Source organism: Heteronotia binoei, chromosome 6, assembly GCF_032191835.1.
Source record: "Heteronotia binoei isolate CCM8104 ecotype False Entrance Well chromosome 6, APGP_CSIRO_Hbin_v1, whole genome shotgun sequence".
Taxonomy (NCBI): Eukaryota; Metazoa; Chordata; class Lepidosauria; order Squamata; family Gekkonidae; genus Heteronotia; species Heteronotia binoei.
Window position 1 is genome coordinate 54,245,983 of NC_083228.1, and position 20,737 is coordinate 54,266,719.

At 41.6% G+C, this 20,737-nt stretch overlaps 2 protein-coding genes across 5 annotated transcripts in view; one reads left to right on the top strand and one right to left on the bottom strand.

Annotated features, from left to right (window-relative positions):
- The window catches only part of LOC132573753 (disintegrin and metalloproteinase domain-containing protein 9-like), a 56,795-nt gene extending 53,894 nt beyond the window's left edge, over nt 1-2,901 (bottom strand). Inside the window, exon 1 of one of the 3 annotated variants that reach the window (XM_060241468.1) lies at nt 2,668-2,901. In XM_060241468.1, coding sequence (XP_060097451.1) covers nt 2,668-2,740 — 73 coding nt within the window. In that variant the 5' untranslated portion in view covers nt 2,741-2,901. The remainder of the gene's footprint in view (nt 1-2,667) is intronic. The other 2 variants (XM_060241469.1, XM_060241470.1) reach the window with 2 other exon arrangements.
- Nucleotides 2,902-11,255: 8,354 nt separating this feature from the next.
- C6H10orf88 (chromosome 6 C10orf88 homolog) lies at nt 11,256-20,506 on the top strand. 2 transcript variants are annotated; one of them, XM_060241472.1, is made up of 6 exons: nt 11,256-11,625; nt 12,885-13,088; nt 14,309-14,381; nt 15,378-15,575; nt 16,479-16,951; nt 19,891-20,506. In XM_060241472.1, exons 1-6 carry the CDS (start codon nt 11,432-11,434, stop codon nt 20,111-20,113), a joined length of 1,365 nt encoding a protein of 454 aa, XP_060097455.1. In that variant the 5' UTR covers nt 11,256-11,431; the 3' UTR covers nt 20,114-20,506. The 2 variants fall into 2 exon arrangements, with proteins under 2 accessions (XP_060097455.1, XP_060097456.1); XM_060241473.1 differs by having other exon boundaries at nt 11,402-11,625; nt 16,731-16,951.
- Nucleotides 20,507-20,737: the final 231 nt, after the last annotated feature.

Sequence of the window (20,737 nt, forward strand, 5' to 3'; positions counted from 1 at the left end):
GAAGGTAAGCATTTGTTCACCCGGTAATGTGGATCTGTCAAATACTTTGACAGAGCAGCCTAGCTTTTGACTTAAGCAGTTCTTTCATCTGTGTGCCTACTAGCCCACCTCAACCTGTTGTAAATGGAGTGTAATGGGAAGGCGACTACACATCTTTTGCTTGCCAGTAATGAATTCTATCCTACCATCTTTTCCACTCAATCTAACCAGCTCCCTTCCTCATTGCTGTCACATTCCTACAATGCCTAGCACTGCCTTTTAGGTAATCAAAAAGAATAGGGATGGGCACAAACTGAAACATGAACTGCAGTTTGTGTTTCATGAACAGCAGGTTTGTGAAATGTGTCACCCACGAATTGTCCTTGAACCTCCAGAACTTCCATGAGAGGTTCAGGGAGGGTTCATGCCTACCCTTGGCTTCCTCAGACACCGTGTGGCACTGGGATCAGCTTTCACAGGCATCCTGCCTCCTCCTGGCTTCCCCAGGAGAGCCCCAGGTGAGCCCACAGGAAAGCCTCTAAGCCCGTATTTGGGAACGGCAGGATAGAAATGTGAAATAATAAATAAATAAATCTTTCTTCCCCAGCCTGCCTACCATAAGGTACAATGGAGAGATCATGCTGAAGCTGTAGCGCAACTCCAGAGAAGGGGTTTAAAGTTTAAGAACCCCTTCTTTCTCGAGTTGCACCACAGCAGCAATGGAGAGATTGTGGGCTGCAGAAGGGAGGGGGAAGCATTTAAATGCCTCCCCCTCCCTCCCCCAGCCATGTGGCTGCTGTAGTCCAGGTGGGAGAGGGAGGGGGTGACATTTAAATGCCTCCCTCCCTCCCGTAGCCATGCTCAATCACAAACCAACAAACCACAAAACTATTTGGGGAACATGGTGGTTTGTAGTTCATTTGGTTTGTGCAATCAAACAAACTATGAACCAAACAAACCACCATTTTCCTCGTTCATGCCCATCCCTAAAAAATAATTTTCCTCTGTGCAACTGAACAATAACAAGTGAAAAAAACTGGTAGCATTCATCCCAGGATTCATTAGTGTCATATATATCTTCTCATGTCTCTTTTTAGTTGAGTAGTTCAGCATTGCCAACAAAAAAAATATGAAAAGGTAAAATAAATAGATTCCACCAAAACCCATAACAATCTCATAGAAATCTACAGGTTTTGTTGGAGATTGTGCACAAATGAGCAAACAACTGCTAACATTTCTAAACATTTAAATTTTGAAATTTTAAAAAGCTTAAAACTGTCCATAGAGTGGATATCAGAATATTATCCTCCCCCCTCCCCCAAAGTATCAGGAGTAGTTTCTTAGTAGCCTTCCCTATATCAACAACACCAGATACTTCTCTACCTGTTTTTACAAATACCTGCATACAACACAACCAGTGCATTCTTTTAGAATTACCTCAGTGGTAGACAATTTTCTGGGACAATTATATGTAAAGTATTCAGTAACAACTGCAAATCTGACTACCCTCTGTAGTTAGTATGCCAGGGACACTAATCTGATATACTTGAAAAACTGTCTTTTAATCTTTTAATCATTGTTCAAAAAAAACAAAAATCCCATTGGTTTCTTTGCATAAATAATATTTTTCAACAAACCAAACTTCTTGTGTCATTATTTAATGTCCATAGATTGATCGGAAATATTTGCTCGCTTTTCTCTACATACTTTGTGGCCCACAAGTGGTGCGATTCACATAAAAGTGGACAACCACATAGCAATGCACTTACTCTGCACACCCCCTTAAGGGGTTCAAAGCACAGGGAACTCTCTCATGTTAATCATAAATATTTTTGTTCCTTTACAGCTGGATTCAATAAAGCAAGAATTTCAAACACACTTTGAGAGCAATCCTAAATAACTCTACTCAAAAGTAAGCCCTATTACATTCAGTGGGGCTTACTTCCATAGCAGCAATCTATTGTGCTTTTTAAAAAATGAGCACCAATGTTACCTTTATGCTGCAACTCAAATTAGCAGATTTCCACAATTCTACATTCTACTAATGTAACATTATTGAAGCTCCAAAGTCTCCCCTTCCTGTTGCTCTTCAGTAGAAATAGCAAAATGGGCTTACATTAGAATGTTCCTGTTTCATTTTTGCCTTTGTAAAAGTAAAATACAGATGTGAATAAAATTTTTGTAACCAACTATCAAGAACATATTTTAATAAACTGAATGGAACCATTATATTTCAAGTCTCTATTCACGTTTTTAACAAAGAACATGTTAAAAGTTTGGCAGAAAAAAGTCATTATAGACTTCAATATCATGTCTTTTTCCTGACTGACAATGCAACCCTATGACGAGTCCATGACTACTGGGTTCCATTGGATTATACTGGAATAACTGTACATGATTGCATTGCATGCATTTTTCTCTTGCGTTCTGTTACTTTAGTTGTTGGGAGATGGATCAGGAAGCCCTGGTGACATAACACATAACTTTATTGAAGAAAATAAGAAATCATACATGTCTTTATTTGGCAGCAGTTCCACTGACCCAACATTTTCCAAATAAAGCATGCTTAAGATCACTTTCTAAACAGACATGCAAATACTATGCGTTAACTGAACTGGGGAAGATAACTTTTATGCCTTTTTAAAACATGTAGACAGGATGGGAAAAACAAACAAACCAGAAACTCACCCACTGTTAGCACTTGTTTTCCAATGCTGGTTGTCAGCGTTACAACAAATAAATAAAGACAACTTTCTAACATGGTCTGCTCTTCCAGCTTTAGTTATGAAGATGTTCCTGTTGGGAATTTCACAAGGATTTCATTTAATAGCTAGAAAATAGCAAAACAATCTTATGAACACAGAGGACAAAGTAAGAAGAGAAATTCAGATAACACTCCCAGTGAGAGGAACTTTGCTCTATGTTAATCCTGCTAAAACTGGTTAGACAACTTACCAGTACAAACACTCTGATTGGGGCAGGCCAGTCTTACTGAGCAAAACTGGATTCTTCTTAAACAATTTTATGAGTCCTTAAGCAGTCTTCACTGCTAGTACACCTGCCATTTACCTGGAATGCATCACTTGTGAATGCTAGTGTAGGGTACAAAATGTTTCAAAACAGAATGCATATTCCATATTTGAGTTACAGATAGAGAAACTTCTCCCTGAAGAAAAGGCAAACAAACTCTGAAGAGTGGGCTTTCTTAGCAAAGATCAGGGCTTTTTTTGTAGCAGGAACTCCTTTGCCTAATTTGCAAAGGAGTTCCTGCTACAAAAAAAAAGCCCTGGTAAAGATCCATATTCCAGAACCAACAGCAAGAATAGTTTTAATGAGAGGAGTAAACAAGGTATAGTGGCAATAATGTTGCTCAAGTCACTGTGAAGTAAGCTGTTTAAATCTTGGGTATATTGTTCATCAGCAAATGAACAAGTTATATTTTTAAAAAAATTCTCTCTCTTTTGTCACTATTAATGATACTCTGTTTTTTAGTAGAATCTGGAAACCATTTAGTCAGAACACACTGATATTAGCCAAGAATGGGGCAACATTTGTTTTATATGCTATATTTTCTTAAAACAATTGTCCCTCCCATATCACTTCTTGGCCTAAGAATTCACTGACAGGAGGAAGGGACTATAAATCTAAATAAATATTTGTGTAAAATAAAACATATTTCCAAGCTACATACCTAAGTAACCAGAAGTTAATCAGAGGGTCTATGGCTAGGACTTTAATAATGGTGTACCAGCTGCCTGCTTATCACCAGGCTTACCACCCCCCAATTTTCTTTTGCAATGCACAGTAAGATGGAACTGTTGCAAACATAGACATACTTCCATTTAATAGGAGTACCCCCTGTGAAAACTGATCCAGAATCCTCTGCAAGGAGCCAAATCAATGTGGAAAGGTTTCTTAGAAAACAAGATGTTTGTAACTGACTGACATTAATTGTACTCTTGCTTTGAAAACTATAGTAGTAGGTTTGCCAGGTTCCCCCTAGCCACCAGTAGGGGACTGGGGTAGGACTGTCAGATCTAGTTGGGAAACTCCTGGAGATTTGGGAATCGAGACTGGGGAGAACAGGGATCTCTTTCCAAAGCATCTGTTTCTCCAGAGGAACTGATCTCTGTATTCTGAAGATGAGGTATAATTCCAGGGAATCCCCAGATCCCAGCCTGGAGGCTGCCATCCCTATAATGCATTCAACAGAAAGAACTACTCCTTGAGACTGAAGAGGAAGGGACTATGACCCTTACCATTGATCAGAGGACTAAGGGAACCCACTCCCTCTTTGGTCAAACATGTTATCAAGGAGAAGATGTGCCTGGCCCCAGCCATCTGCCAGAGAATCAGAAGCTGTGGGGAGCATAACTTCTCCCTCCTTATCAGAAAGAGCTTGTTCTAACTGCCACTTGCCCTGAAATTACAGAATGAAGGAAGGGTCATTCTGACTTCCAGGTGGAGCCTGGATTTCTCCCACAATTACAACTGATCTCCAGACTACAAAGAGCAGTTCTCCTGGAGGAAATGAGAGCATCAAAGGGCACCCCCCCACACACACACTGAGCTCTCTCAGTAAACTCTGCCCTTCCCAGGCAGTGCCATGCATATTAGGCCATGCCCCTCCTGATGTAGCCAGTCATCCTGGAGCTTACAGTAGGCCCTGTACTAAGAGCCTTCTAAGCTACATCAGGGGGGCGTGGCCTAATATGCAGAGGAGCTCCTGCTAGAAAAAGAGCCCTGCCAGACACCATCCCTAAATCTCTGGAGTTGGCAACCGTAACCAGAAGTCCAAGGATAATAGCTCAAGTTCATCTATCTAAGCAAAACACTAGAGAGGGAGGAGCAGCCTAGCCCCATTTAATCAGTGAACTTTAATGTGCATTTAATCGGTGAACCCATTTAGTCAGTAGAACTTTAATCCTGAAATCTAGCATGAACACTGTTTTAACTGATCCCGATTATATGGATTTCAAGGAATGAAACTTGCTGAACAACATTTACGCTGATAGCTAAAAGTACAGATACATTAGCACAAAAAAGTCTGACCCAACCCTACAACCTCCCTATTAGTGAGACCACCACCTATTAGAAAGATCCAAGACTGCAGCCTGCATTCTTTTTGTTGGGAGATGCTCAACCCATTCACTGTACAGTCAAGTTGATTGAAGCAGTTATATTGAAGCCAATCTCAGTCAAGGACTCGAGTTTATAGCTGGTTTGCAGACTTCAGTGTAAATTGGGTGAAATAAAAGGTTTGACCTGAGTTTTGTTGGAAATATGTATCTGTTCTGTATGTCCTTTGCAATGTTCTAAAGTTCCAGTCATTATAGGGTTAACACTGTGCCTGATTCCCTATTGTCTGCATGACCTAGGAAGAAGATATTGACTGCTGTCAATCAAGGTCTAGAAGCGGGGAAAACCTGTTTTGTTTGTTTGGTCAGTTAGTCAGGTGACTTCTTTTGTTCAGGCAGAGAGGTCAAGAAGAAGGAGGAAGTAGCCTCCATTAAGCACATGATCTTCTAGTGTAAGCATGTAGTTCTATAGTGTTTGTTATTTTCACCTCTCAGTACCCTTTCCCTGTAGTAATAAATATGTTTTTGCTTTTTCATGTTAAATGCCTCTCAATGATTATTTGATCCAGAGATTCATCGCACTGTTTGAAATAAAGAAATAGAATTTCAAACAGAATTCCCTAGCAAGTTTGCACATGATCCATAAACTAATGCAGTTTACATAGGCATCTTTTACTCCTAGCAGTGAAACTTGAATCACAAGTCTGGTTTGTTTTAAATGTGTTGTGTAGACTTTCAGTTTAATTGCAAATCTGACGAGAAATTCCATCCCTTTTTGGCAGAAAGCACTGTGAACAACAGAGTGACATTGTCAAACACAGGCGTTCACAAATATACATGCTATGTGTGAATATCAGGCAAATGTGTAATTTACTGCTACACTGATAGCAGCATAACACTTTGTTATTATTGGCTTGTAAGAAAAATGTATGTCAAGTACTTCTTACTTTCAACTAAAACTCATTATGGACGTAGACTGCAACCAAACAATGAAATCTACAAACTTATTACAGTATCATAACTGGATATGAACACATGAAGCTGCCTTATATGAATCAGACCCTGGATCCATCAAAGTCAAATGAAATCTAGAAACTTGTTACAGTATCTTAACTGGATTTGAACACATGAAGCTGCCTTATACTGAATCAGACCCTGAATCCATCAATGTCAGTATTGTCTACTCAGACTGGCAGTGGCCCTCCAGGGTCCGGCAGATGTTTTAGCTGGAGATGTCAGGGATTGAACATAGGGCCTTCTGCTTACCAAGCAGATGCTTTACAGCTGTACTATGGCCTCCCAAACCCGCTTTAAACTTGCTTAAAACAGCTGGTGCCAGCTGGTTTGTTTTACACTCAGCCCCCACCCCCAGAAGAACATTCCAGAATAGAGTTCCGCCATCCATTACCTCTTTTTGGAAGCAGTTTAAAAAAAAAAGTTTAAAAGTTTATGAGGGGCACCGGGGAAGGGCATGACGTCACTTATGAGTCACAAACATATTAAAATAAACATATTAAACATAAGATTTAAATGAGGGGATGCCAAGTAGAGATTGCAGGCAAGAAGCCAGACAGTGCAGGGGACTTGCTGGTTTCAACAAGGGCCTGGCCCAAGGAGAGTCTGGGGCAGATTTGGGTGAGAGAAATTCAACCTGACAGAGGCTTTTCTCTCCCAGCAGCATGGCTAAAGTTTGGAAACTGGTATGTACTCTATGAAAATGATATTGTCTCAAAAAATCCAATGCGTTTTTCCTTCATTTCCTTCTTGAAAGTTCCAGCACCTCATGTTCAAGAAAAAAGCCCTCTTTATACTAACTAAATACTGAAATACTAGCTTCAATTTTCTACAGTTATGTCCCCTTGGACACAGCAAAACTCACTTCTGACTAAACATATATAGATGCTAGTAAATAAGTTTGTAGATTAGAATAAAAACAACCCTTTCCTCCTTTCCAGATCCCATATCAACATCAACATCATCATCATCACAGATACTGTATAATAAAAGCCCAACATGTGGGCACATCCTCAATTTTGATTGGAAGATGTGGCGACCACAGGAGAGGCCTTGCACTCTGTCACCACTCCCCCACCTCCGCCTGACATTGGGTACCCTCTTTGCCGCCTGCCCCCCCTGCACATTGCAGAAACTACAAAAACAGCATTCCCTTGCAGGAAGGTGATGTTTTGAGGTGGAACACTGACTCTCTCAGTCAGTGGTCATTTTGTAGAAAAATAGGTGGTGGAGCTCATCCTAGGACTGTTATGCAGCTGCACATACTATTCAATGGACAAGGAGATGGAACTTTCAGGAGGAGGAGGAGGAGCTCTCAGGTGCAGGAGCTGTGCTCCTGTGAGCTCCCACTGAATCTAAGGCCTGCTCTCAGTGTAGAGGACGGCAGCAGCAGAGCAGGGAAGGCGCGAGTGTGGGCAAGGCGGCACAAGAGCAGGGAAGGAAGTGTAGTGAGAGCAGGGGCCGCAGCAGCAGAGCGGGAAAGGCAGCAGCAGAACAGGCAAGGTGGCACAAGAGTGGGCAAGGCAGCATGAGAGCAGGGAAGGAAGCAGCAGAGTGGGGAAGGTGCCAGCAGAGCAGGGAAGGCAGCACAAGAGCGAGAAAGTGGCATGAGAGTGAGGAAGGCGGCAGGAGAGCGATGGCAGCAAGCGACCGTGGAGAAGATGATATTGGATTTATATCCCGCCCTCCACTCCGAATCTCAGAGTCTTAGAGCGGCTCACAATCTCCTTTACCTTCCTCCCCCACAACAGACACCCTGTGAGGTGGATGGGGCTGAGAGGGCACTCACAGCAGCTTCCCTTTCAAGGACAACCTCTGCCAGAGCTATGGCTGACGCAAAGCCATTCCAGCAGGTGCAAGTGGAGGAGTGGGGAATCAAACCTGGCTCTCCCAGATAAGAGTCTGCACACTTAGCCACTACACCGAACTGGCTTTCTGGAGGGGCCAGAAAGGTAAAACACGGGGGGGGGGGGTGATTTGTAGGGCCTGCCCCCCCAGCTATGGGCCTGGGTCACCTGCCTCCACCTCAACCTCCCCGGCCATCCTTCACAGCCACCCAGGAACACCAGCCTCGACCTGGAGACCCGCAGCACCTGTCAGCCTGAGGTGCTTCTATAGCCTCTGATAACTGCCACCTCAGGGCTGACATTACTAAAACCACTTGATTCTATGTCCTTATTGTACCTGCCATGTACATGATCACACACACCCCTTTCTTCCTAGGGTCCATTGTAATCCTTCTGACAACAGGCTTTACTATTCGTTTTTTTTTTTAATAAAGTAACTTTTTTAGCACCACGTTAGGAACATGCATGATTAAAACAGTCATAATTCTGATGGAAAAAACTGCATTGGGGTGTGTGTGTTTCTTTGGAACAAGAAGTTTCTAAAGTCAGGTAAACTTTCCTGTGACTGGCGCACTGAAGTAATGCCCTGGCATGGATGGCAGACTAGCCTGATCACATCAGATCTTGTAAGCTAAGCAGTGTCAGTCTTGGTTAGTATTTGGGTGGGAAACCACCAAGAAATACCAGGGCTGCTACACAGAGGCAAATTACCTCTGGACATCTCTTGCTCCTGCACTGGCTGCCTATAGAGTACTGGATCCATTTCAAGGTGTTAGTTTTGACTTTTAAAGCCTTACATGGTCTGGGACCAACATACCTGCTGGACCGCCTCTTCCCATATATGCCCCGGAGGTTGCTTGATTCAGCTTCCCAAGATAGGCTGATTGTCCCCGGTCCAAGAGATGCCCGTCTTGCCTCTACCAGGGTCAGGCCCTTCTGGGTCCTGGCCCCAACCTGGTGGAATCAGCTCCCTATAGAGACCCGAGCCATACCTAGCTTGCTAGCCTTTCGTAGGGCCTGTAAAACGGTGCTGTTCCGCCAGGTCTTCAGATGAGGCGACTGGCATCTATTAGATCGGTTGGCCTCCCCTACTTGTACTATCCTACTGCGCTGATTTGCTGCACTGTCCTGCTACGCCATTTTATCATATTGTTCTGCTGGACTATTCTGTTGTATTGAATATTGTAATTGGATTTTTATTATTATGCTGCTGAGATTTTATTGTGATTTTATAATTTATGCTGTACTCCACCCTGAGCCCTTACGGGGGAATGAAAGGAATATAAATAAACAAACAAATAAATAAAAATAACCCCAAAGGATTACCAAAAGTCAGTTGATACTTAACAGGACTTTCCATAACCACACTTAAGTAATAGTCAGAAGATCTGAATTTTTGGGATGATCTTAAATGTCCACTAATTAGAAAAGAATTAATAGCCTTGTTTTATTCAGCTGCTAAAACAATGTTAGCCCAATTTTGGAATTCAGATCGTATACCCTCCATCTCTGAATGGCTAAAACAGATATGTGATTTTTGTATAATGAACAGAATAACTTCCAATATTCATGAATCTGAAACTGCTTCTAATCTGAAACTACTTCTAATTTTGAAGCATTATGGTTCCCTTTTATAAACTTTATTTCTAGCCAAGAACATGTAGAATGGTTGTCTGATGTAGCAAAAAAACACAAACTTATTTGACCTTTTGTCTTTATTTGTAACCTGATGATGGTAGCATATTATTTTTACCAAATGGTTCTCAATACGGTCATTATTTTCTAACAATTTTGCATTTTAAAAAAATAATGTAACTTGCTTACAGTTTGTGTCAAGCTTTCTGAATTTTTAAATGCCATTCCTCATTTGGGATTATGAGGCAATAATCCAATTGTTGTTATAGTAATTGTAATTTGTTTTGTTTCATTCAATAATATATCGGGGGGGGGGGGGAGTAATAGTCAGAAGATGAGCCTCCAGATTCAGGGATCTGTGTTTTATAGTGAGAGTGATGAAAGCACATTCTGCATGCATGCTAGTTTTAGTATTTGTGCTGAAGTGACAAATTTACCTAGCAGAAGCTAAAAATAAACAGGAGTCTTGTAGCACCTTTAAACTAAATCTTTCGTTTAAAGACTACTAAGGTTTTAGTTTAGCATAAACTTTGATGCAGACTTCATGCTAGAATAAAACCTTGTTAAAAATGGCACAGTTCCTGTTTAATATTTGTTGTAATGTTACCAAGGCTATGCCTCTTGATATAGTGCTTTTGATCAAATGTGAAGGATATTATTATGCTTGAGATAATTTTGAGATCTTCTGCAATAGCGTGAAATAACTTCAGGCATTCTAAAGTGCAATCCTATGCATCTTTACTCAGAAATCAAAAGCTTTTGGACAGGGTGGTGGGAAGGGAATGAAGGAGAAGGGAACTGATTTAGATTTTTAAAAAGAGTATGTGGGTTTTGGTTTGTTTGTTTTTTTGCATTTTACAGTAATGATGAGGAATCTTGGCATTCATAATGACTCTGGAGATTGAATTAACTAAGCCTTTATGTGTGCATGAGCTGGCATGGTATAGGAGACCCAGTGTGGTTACAGTGTCAGACTAGGATCTGGGAGACCCAGGTCTGAATTCACACCCTGGCATGGAAGCTCTGCCAGGAGACCTTGGGCCTGTCACTGGCAGTCTAACCTATCTTACAGTGTTGTTGTGAGGAAAAGCAGAAGAGGGGACAATGTGAGCTGCTTTGGTCCCTGCTGGGGAGAAAGGTGGGGTATAAATGAAATAAATAAATATTAAGTTCAGCTTACAGCTAGGTAAATGTGTGTAGTGGTGGAGAAATACATTCGTTTGAAATACCAGTGTTCTATTATCTGCCTGCTTAAACATAATTTGTGAGTTGCTACAGTAAAGACTCACATCTGTGATAGCGACAGTTTACCGTATCCATTTTCCCCTCCCTGCATGTTAGGAAAACCCCTGCGCTACCGGAACCAGTCCCATATTAGTTTTTCTATTGTAGGAAACATTTGCAAGATAGCTGCTAACAAACTCTAAATAAAGCACACCCATATCACACAATAAGACCTGAGTTCGAAAGAGCATAAACTTCTGTCTTTTCTTCTATGGGGGTGGGGGAGACACACGACGATACCAGCTCACTGTAACCATAAAGTCACGGGATTCTACAGCGACTATGTACATGCCGCTGTCATTATTCACCACTCTAATGTCCAGGCATATACAAAGCGATTGTCCCTCTGGTTCTTCCTAAAAAGGCATACAGGAAGAGACACCTTTGTTTTAAATCTACCGCAGACAGCATTTCCGGTGTCCGTGAAGGCAGCAGCCATAACAACAACGGAAGTTCCTGCGACGAATAACGTCCGGCAAAGAGCACGTGCTCCTGAAGTTTAGTTCCACCTCGAGAATCCCATGACCTGCTTGCCGGAGGTTGGCTAAGATCCGTGTTGCTTGACGACAACGACGAAGGGCCTTCGTTGCTACCATGGCAAATAATGGCAGCCTGATGGCGAGTCCTTCACCCGAGGAAGCGCCCGACCCTGACGACTCCATCACTCGCGACCCTAGAATCTCAGCCTCCTCCTCCTGGAAATGTCACATGGGCCTGGCCAGTGTCTTGCGTGTTGTCCCGGAGGAAGATCTCGAAGCTGGGGAGCTTTGGGGCCCCCCGCAGAACTGGTGAGGAAGACTCTCGAAGGGTGGGGGGGGGGAGCGGTGCGTGGTGGTGATGGGAGCTACCTCAAGATGAGGGCCCTCAACTGTCTAGAATTAGGTGAACGAGAGAAGAAGTCACTCAGCTGGCTTGGGGAAAATGGTAAGGACGGACGTGTTGAAATGCTCTTTATTGGCGTGATGAGTAGGAAGGGTGGACATTGCAGACTAGATTCTCCCAGGTCTTTCACTACTCTGGTGCTGGGGCACACAAGGCTCCGTGAGGTTTGTAACTGCACCCCCATTTCTTCTGTGTGCCCACCTTCTCTCTTTGCTCGCCTATTTTCAAGACTCGATCTGATATCTCAGGAGCACCTTAGAGACCAACAGTGTACTTTAAAAATATATATTTCACATTTTTCTGCAAATCTCTTGAGTACTTTTCAGGTTTGTAGAAAGATCTGTCTTGCTGGTTCACAGTTCCAGTCACTAGATTTAAGTATCCAGGGGCAGCGCTGGGTTTTCTGCTGCCCCAGGCTGCCCCCACACCTGTGCCCCCCTCCCCATGGGGGGTTGGAGCAAGGCCACGCACTTTTTGCATCTGCCCGAGTCCTGGCTGCTGTGCCTCGCTCCGAGGCTCTCTCCCCTTGCAGGGGAGTCAGGCTGCGCTGCCACCTTCGTCCGCCCAGATCCTGGGCAGGCAAAAGGGGCAGCGGGGCTGCTGTGCCTTTTTCCGAGGCTGTCTCTCCTTGCAGAGGAGGCAGCTGGGAGCATGGCCACGCTGCCTCCTTGTGTGCCTAGATCCTGGACGGATGAAAGAGGCAAGGGGCTGGTGTGCCTTTCTCCTAGGCTGCCTCCCCTTGCAGGGGAGCACATTCTGGCATGCAGTCCTGCCGCTCTCAGCTGCAACCTGGGAAACCATGAGCAGCAGAGCTGTGGGAAGGGGAACTAAAGGCACCCTGTAGGCGAGGTGGTGCCCAAGGCCACCTACCTCGCCTACTCCGACAGGCTGGCCATGTAAGTATCCAAAGATTGGACTGATTTGGCTATTTGTATATATATATAATTTAAACATACAGTTTTTCTTCTCAGTTTAAAATATAAGATTATTCCGTGATAACACCTGAAAGTGATATTTATAACTTTTAGATGCTGGATACGTATGATTAGACTGTTAAGTACGGCTTATTGTGAACTGTGCTGAAGAGTGGAAGTTTTACTTCTATGATCTGCAATTAGAAAATACATAACTTAAAACCTGATGTCCCCCCCAACCTTTTTTATAGTGAGAATGTTGTGGTTCTGGAAGGATTTCTAAATAATGAAAACATCGCTCCATGTTTTCTTTACTTGCATTGTGATTCCAACGGTTCTGAAGAAATTACGAGTCTTGGCATTATTAGCGAAGCACGAAACATGGAATTATATGTAGGAGAAGAATATTGTGCAACTGGTAGAGGAGAAAAAGTCCTTGCTAACCAAAATGGCAGGTCAGTAGCTTTGTCTTTTTGGATCATGAAATTTTGAGTTAGGACATCACTGTTACAGCTTTACGATATTGCATTATTCACAAACCTTTTTACTAGTTAGCCTGTCTGTCCACATGTGTGTTATTCATTTGTAGCACATTGCTGGTCTAAAAGAGAAGAGTCATGTTCATTTCTGGTTACAAAACCTTTCCCTGCTGGTTCATCTTGAGGCAGTTCTTGCTTGCCAGTAGCAATAACATAAATCTAGCACAAACGGCTAGGTTATTTCTAATGAGTGGGTCATTTTTAAGGTAACACATCTCAACATACCGTTTTCAGAGACAGGAAGCACTGGCATATTCAACAGATATGTCACTTAAATGAGCATGAGTTGCCATTGGATTAAATAAGGTGGACAGAAGAGCTGGGTATTAACTATGTGCTGTCATCATGTACTCTGTGGAAGGCAGTGTTGCTGGGTTTGTTTCTCTTACTGACTTAGGAATTGGTGCTAGCTTGCTAATAGTTTTTAGTTTAATGCAAAGGCAGAAGCAAACTTTACTTCTAATTGGGAAGCTCTGCTTTAGTTCCTCCTATGAAAAAAAGCCCTGCTCTCCTATATTGATAGGTTGAAGCAGTAGAGAAGGTAAAGGATTGTACTCAGACTGCACCTTTAAGACCAACCAACTTTTTTTGAGAACATAAGCTTTTGTGTGCTCTCTAAGCACACTTCATCAGATGAGGGGATCAGGTATATTGACTCCTGCTTTGTTCAACTGCTTCAGACCAACACGGCTGCCCTCTTGGATTTATGTACTCAGACTGTTTGTGGATGGGCCTTTTAAGGGCAACTGGCCTCAATTCTATGCAGCAAAGGAAAGTTATCAATAGGCAATTCCACTCAGTCTCTTCCAGAAATTCAGTGAGATGGGCCCATGTACACATAAGACGTATAGTTCAAATGGTGACACATTGGAACCAAAATTAACTGGATGAGTGCTTGTACCACGCACACACAAAAGCAGTTTTTCCTCATGTCTGATGTTGATAAGGTATCTGCCCTTATCCAGATTACTTCTAAAACATGAAAGATGCTGAAATTTTCAATCATTTGTAAATCTAAAAATGTTTCATATTGAGTATTACCTTGAAAAACGCAATAGTTTAACCAGTGATATTGTGTTAAATATGTATAACATTGTTCTGTAGAAGCTTCACAGCTTATTTATTTTATTTTCTAGCAAAAATGACCAGGTTACGTTATACAAAAAATATCTAAAATTGGAGTGCCCCACAACCTTTTGTAAAGTTAAGGTAGGAAGTACCATAAATTATTTCTTAACTTTGGGAATCATGTTTTTCAAATATATATTTTGTATCTGAACTAGCCAGTTGGTGTTGGAAGAAAGATACAAGGCTGTAGCTTATACCTGAAGAGATAAAATTCCTCTCTTTTTAATATGGAGATGCCTTTTGGCAACAGGGTTCTTCTTCCTATTGGCATAATAAATATCCTCCTTCCTCCTTAAAACTAGTATTCTAGTTTTAAAAAAAAATAGTAGTCAGAAGTATTTAAGTAGGTGAGGAGTAATTTCTATAAACCACAGACAGATGGCAGAAGTAAACCATGCACCAGGCCATGGCTAGTTTATTTTGGGAGAACATTTCCTTTCTCATTCTAAATCTGTTATTAAATACTGATGAATATGGCCATTCCCTAACCCCTTGGGCCATCTGACTCCTATATTTGCTTCTGTCTAGCCTCTGGATATATGCCCAGCTGTGGGAAAACTGATCTGGGAGGAGATTAAATGGCAAAAGAGTCAGCAACACTTCTCCCATCTGCCTATCATTTATGCCCTGATTATGCCTTTCATTATGCAGTAAACATTAGTTCTGGATCTTGTTTTTGCTATTAATGTGCGTATCTGCTATGTGTAATGAAATTTATACAAATTCTGCTTGAATAGCCACACTTTGAGGAATATTATTCAAATGATTTTCAGACTAATTTTAATGTAGCAATAGTTCTTCATCTTCTACTTCATCTCTATGAAGCTGCTTATATACCTAGATGCTTGTGGTTGTATCAGTCCTAACATCAGCTATAGGCATGATCCAGAATCTGCTGGGCCCACCACCAGAGGGCCCACCACCAGTTGGAGTTAATAATTACAGCTGTTGAAGATGCTTTTGTCTTTGTTAAATTTTAAGAATTGCCTCTTCGATTCTGGGGTATTTTATATCAAACTTAACAAACTAATAATTTCACCAGTTCTTCACTACAACAGTGTGTATATTTTTTGCTAGCTACTTTCCATCAAAGGAAAAAATAGAGTGCTCATCAACAGAATCTTAGTGCAAGTTTCTACAAAACCATTGTCAGACTTTTCTACATTAGAATCAGGGATTGACATGGATAGAGTGCAAGCTATAATGGAGTCTATGGGATCAAAATTGTCACCTGGTGCTCAGCAGCTTCTGGATATGGTTCACCTTCAACAAAAGGTAAGGTACTGCTTGTGAAATACTAATGATGCACTTGGGTGACTGAGGGAGGGTCTGCATATTGAAGGGCCTTTGAGAGGACCACAATTTACTTGTTTGGTTTATTTATTTGTTAAAACATTTACATCCCGCTTTCCTCACAGTTCAAGCAGCTTACAATAATAGTTAAAAACATTTTCAGTTTAAAACCAAAAGTAAAATGACACCATATCTCCCCTCCGCACCCTCCCACCAGTTTCTACATGCGCAGCACACCAATTTCATCCCCAGTATGCTTCTTGTCAATGGGCCCATCCAGTTTCTGGATTAAAGAGTCTTCTTTTAGGTGTGATCTAGATTAAGTCTATAAAACCAAATTGGCACACTTGTATACTGACTTAGTGCCTATTAATATATGACTGCTCTCTTAGCCTTGTTGAATAGCACAATTAAGAAATACATGCTAATATTGCTTTTCAATCATATCTAGTTTTCTGAAACCAGTAGGCAATGAAAAAACTAACAGAAATTAATATATTCTCCTCTTTCACAACCCTTTTCCTTTGTCCTAAAATGAAGTACACATTTAGGGTAAATTGTTCTTCCTCCTCTTCTTTATTCTCCATATTTACTTTACTCTGTAGAAGCCTCCTACTCAGTTGTCTTCCTATGTCAGTGATTATGTTGATAATTAGGGTTTGTAGAAACAGAAGAACTGAGGTTATAGTTAATAGAAACAACACGCAGAAAATGATCCACTGAAATGAGGGGTTATACAGCAATAATGAAAATGCAGTCCAAGGTTAGTGAATAAGTTCAAGATGGGAAAATCTGAACAGATGCGCATTGGCTATGCTTCACAGATTTGCTTATATGGTGTCATATATAATGAGTTCATGTGTCCATGCAATTTATTTCCATTAGAATGGTCTCTCTTTTGGAAGCAAGTTACAAAATACCATTGGGAGAACAGGATTTGTGTTTAGAAACAATCATGCTATAACTGGATTGCAAAAGGCATCTGATCTTGGAAGACTAAACCACTTGCTGAGTGGTCCTTCTCTTAAACCTGGTGCAACTGCTGGGAAAGTTCCAGAAGATTTAAAAACCTACATACACAAACAAACACCTAGCACAGATAATGTTTTTCAACCTCCATTGGTTCACACACCACAGCATAATGCTATACTTTCTCAAAATGACTTTAAAGGCTTGGTGTCATCATTTTTACAACAGCAAACAAATGAAAATTCAAACGCACCCAGTTCTACATTTCTATTTCCATTTCTTCAAACTGTATGTGGTCAAGTAAATCGCTTGCGAACAGATGAAAAAAATGAAAACTATGAGAACAAGTCTGCGTGTATGTCTGAAGATGACACAGCTCAAACTGTTGGGTGAGTTTTTGGCTTGGTATTGTATGTAAGTTTTTTATCCTGATGGAAGGATACAGTTGGTCTCAACGGGTCAACACCTCAGATAAATAATAAGTTAAAAGTTTTGGGCTGTTGGATTTTTGTACACTAGGAATGAGACCTGATATGGTGAAAAATACAACAGGCTCCAGAAAGAGACTCTGGGCGAGTGTCCCCCCCCTTGCTGTCTTCCCATCCACCTAAGGCTGCTGTTTTCTGTAGGGGAACTGATTGGACTTCAGCTTTCCATCTCATGTCCCCTCTTTGCAGCTTCTGCCTAGGAAATATACAGTCTTTCTCCACATTGTGGACCAAAGGAGCTTACCTCTTCTCTCCCTTTTGATCAGCTCAACAACCCTGTGAGATAGATTAGGCTGAAAGTCTGTGAGTGGTATGAAATCACAGTGTGGACCAAAGCATGAGGGAAATGATCTCAGCAGAGTATAATGACAAAGAATCCACCTTGCAAAACAGCCATTTTCTCCATGGGAAATCTCTGCCATCTGGAAAGCAGCTGTAATTCTGAGTGATCTCCAGTCCTCACCTGGAGATTGGCAATAGTGGTTCCTCCAGAGGAAATGGCTGGCTTGGAAGGTGGAGTGTATGACATCATACCTGTCTGAGGTCCCACCCCTCCTCAAACCTCAGCCTCCCCAGGCTCCACCCCTCAAATCTCTAGGAATTTCCCAACCTGGAGTTATCAGCCTTATCTCCTTCTCTGTATCTGCCCATCTGACTTCAGCTTTCCAACCCCCCTCCCTGCAGCCTCTACCTAGGAAAAGCACAGTCTTTCTCCACAATGCGGGGGGGGGGGGGGGGGCGGGGACCAAAGCAGCTTTCATCATTCTCCTCTCCCCTCCGTCAATCTGTACAACCCTATGAGATGGGTTAGGCAGAAAGGCTATGAGTGGCCCGAAATCACCTGGTCAGCTTTTACAGCAAGAACCTGGGTCTGGCAGAGCCTAGTCTGAAAAGCTAGCTCCTATGTCATGCTGGCTGTCATGGGGGCAGAGGGAGGCTGCTGCTGAACAGTAGCAAGCAGAGAGACCTAGAGTAGCCAGCCTCCAGTTGGAGCCTGAAGCCCACCAGGTATCACAACTGAACTCCAGATCTCTCTTCTCCCTGGAGAAAATAACTGCTTTGGAGGCCTCTCACCTCCCCAAACCCTGCCCTTATCAAACTCCACCACAAAATCTCCAAGAATTTCCCACCAACCTGGAACTAGCATCCCTAGTCAGGAGTGGTCCCAGTGAGTTCTCTCTAAAGTTCATATTCTTATTCTCTCTCTCTCTCTCTCTCTCTCTCTCTCGTTTGTCTGTTACCACAGGATGCCATTTTTCCCCTGTTTCTGTATGTTTTCCTTTTAGAGGAGAGGGAGGAGCCCTCAGCTAATCAAGAGAAGGCTTCATCTGGCACTTTCTCTTCTCCTTGCTCAGCCTATTGAGGGAAGGCTTGCTCTCTCTCTCCTCTGTGAAGCAGTGGCTCAATCCATGTCTGTCCTGGGACTGGAGGGTGGGGGGTGCTCTCCATTGTGACTGAGCAACAGGCAGTTCTGCAACTGGGAGAGTAGGTGAACCAAAGCCAGTCTGTCTGGAGAATTTATAGGGGAGATGATTGAGAACTGAGCACTGAATGGCTAAGCAGGATCTCAAAATGGCAGCTTACGGCATTAGGATCAGTGAGAGTTTTTCTAACAAATCCATCCTTGTCACCATCTAAAGTTTAAATACAGAAACTCTAGGGGGGGAAAACTACTTCAGCTCAGATCTGTCTTATAGCCTTGTTTTAAGTGCATCCATTACATTTTATTTTATTTATTTTATATCTAGCACTCTTTCTCCTGCACTATAGGCTCAGGATGGGTTACAACAAACAGTAAAAGAAACAAAAAAATAAAGTTAAAATATATATAACAGTTATTAAAAACCTGTATAATATCAAACAACTGCATCTGTTAAATAGCAATCCTTTAACACAGGTTGACAAGTCTCTCCCAGAAAACTCTACAAATGCATGCCCAGAGACGGCAAAATTTTTTAAAAGTGGGTAGCCAGAATAGTATAAAGTAGAGCAGGGGGGAGAGTAGGGCAAGTGAGACCAGTGCAGATGCTATTCTATCACCATAGCCATAGGCCTGGTGGAACATCTAGGTTAACATACCCTGTGGAACTGTATTACGTCCTGAAGGGCCCTGATCTCTCTTGGGAAAGTGTTCCACCAGGCCGGCAAGTAGGTTCATGCAGGGGTGGGCTGTGAATGGAGCACATCTGCATTTTTGTGAGAACTTGTTCATGTCACTTTTATTTACTGGAACTTGCCTCTAGTCCTAAATACTTCTATTGGTGAGTTTTATATGCTGCTCCTTCTGAATGCGGAGGAAGTGCTTTACTGCTAAGCTTCTGTTCCTCCCCATGAGACGGAAAGCAACACAGATGTATCAAAGACTGCAGTGTTCATATTATAGCTCATATCACAGCAGGTTCTTAGACTCTGTACCTTAACTGGTTCTGAAAACAAGGAAACAGAATTGTTGGGATTTCTATGTTTGCATTGGTTAAGAATTGGGAATAGTGTATTTAAGGTAATGTTTCCTTTTTAATCTGGACTCAGATTAAATTTTCCATTAATTGCAGACCCCTTGATCAGTGCCCAAATTGAGCTTTTCTGCTTCTCCTTCAGCAACAGCATTTGGGAAATCTAGGTGGTCTGCAATGGGAGGGAGAGGGAAGCAGAAAAGTTCTGTTTCATTGACAGAAATGTTCTACATTTAACAGAAAATGAACTTTTGATCTACTGCGTACTTCCAAATTTCCTGAATCTTCAATGCCTTACTTTCTGTTGAAGCATCTTAAAATTCGTGCTAAAGAATGCATTTTGAAACTGTTTTGCCTTTGTAACATTTGTGCATCTATTTCCTACAGAGTGGAACACCAGCCTATTTGCCTCTACCTAGAAAAAATAATCTCCAGACATATGGAACTGATGGAAAAGAGATTAACAGACTATATTGATCTGCGTGTGCAGAAACTTCAAGAACAGTTCGATTCTAAAGTGGCTGCAATAATGGGTTTGATTCAGAATTCCAAAAACATTACCCAAGATCATGATCCTGTAGAAGAAGGAAACTCTAGTGGGAATACATAAAAAATCTTTGAAAAATATAAGGTTTTAATGTAATTTCCAATGTTATTTATTTTGTTAGTCTTTCAAAACTTCATGGTTGTGAGCTTGCAAATATTTAAACCTTCAGTATTTGTACTCATTTTTGCATTTCCCCCCAGTATTGTACACTAATGTTTGTTATGTTAGTACCTCACAAAACTTGTTTTTGTTGTTGAAAGAACTTTTCTACATATTTATTCATGAACATTTCCAAAAAATTACTTTTGGGAATCTTTATCAGTCTTCTATTAAACAATGGGAGATATACTCAAAATTTTTAAAAAGTTATTTATGGCATTATCTAACTAGTTTCCTAATTGTAACAAGCAACACATAGTACAATTAAAATTAATTCTGTCATTTTGGTTATTTAAATACTGTATCATTCTTTCCAAGTAATACAGAAATGTTAGATTTGAAGGCATGGTGGGTGTGGAGTGGGAATATTTTTATCACTGATAAATTGTCATGCAACCATAGTGTGCCATTCTAAAAGTGTATGTCCCATTTCTTGGCCTGATTATCTTGTATTACTATTGGCTGTAGAAATTATGATATGAATACTGTTCTTCACTGAGTTTCTGCAGCATTGTGAAACAAATCAAA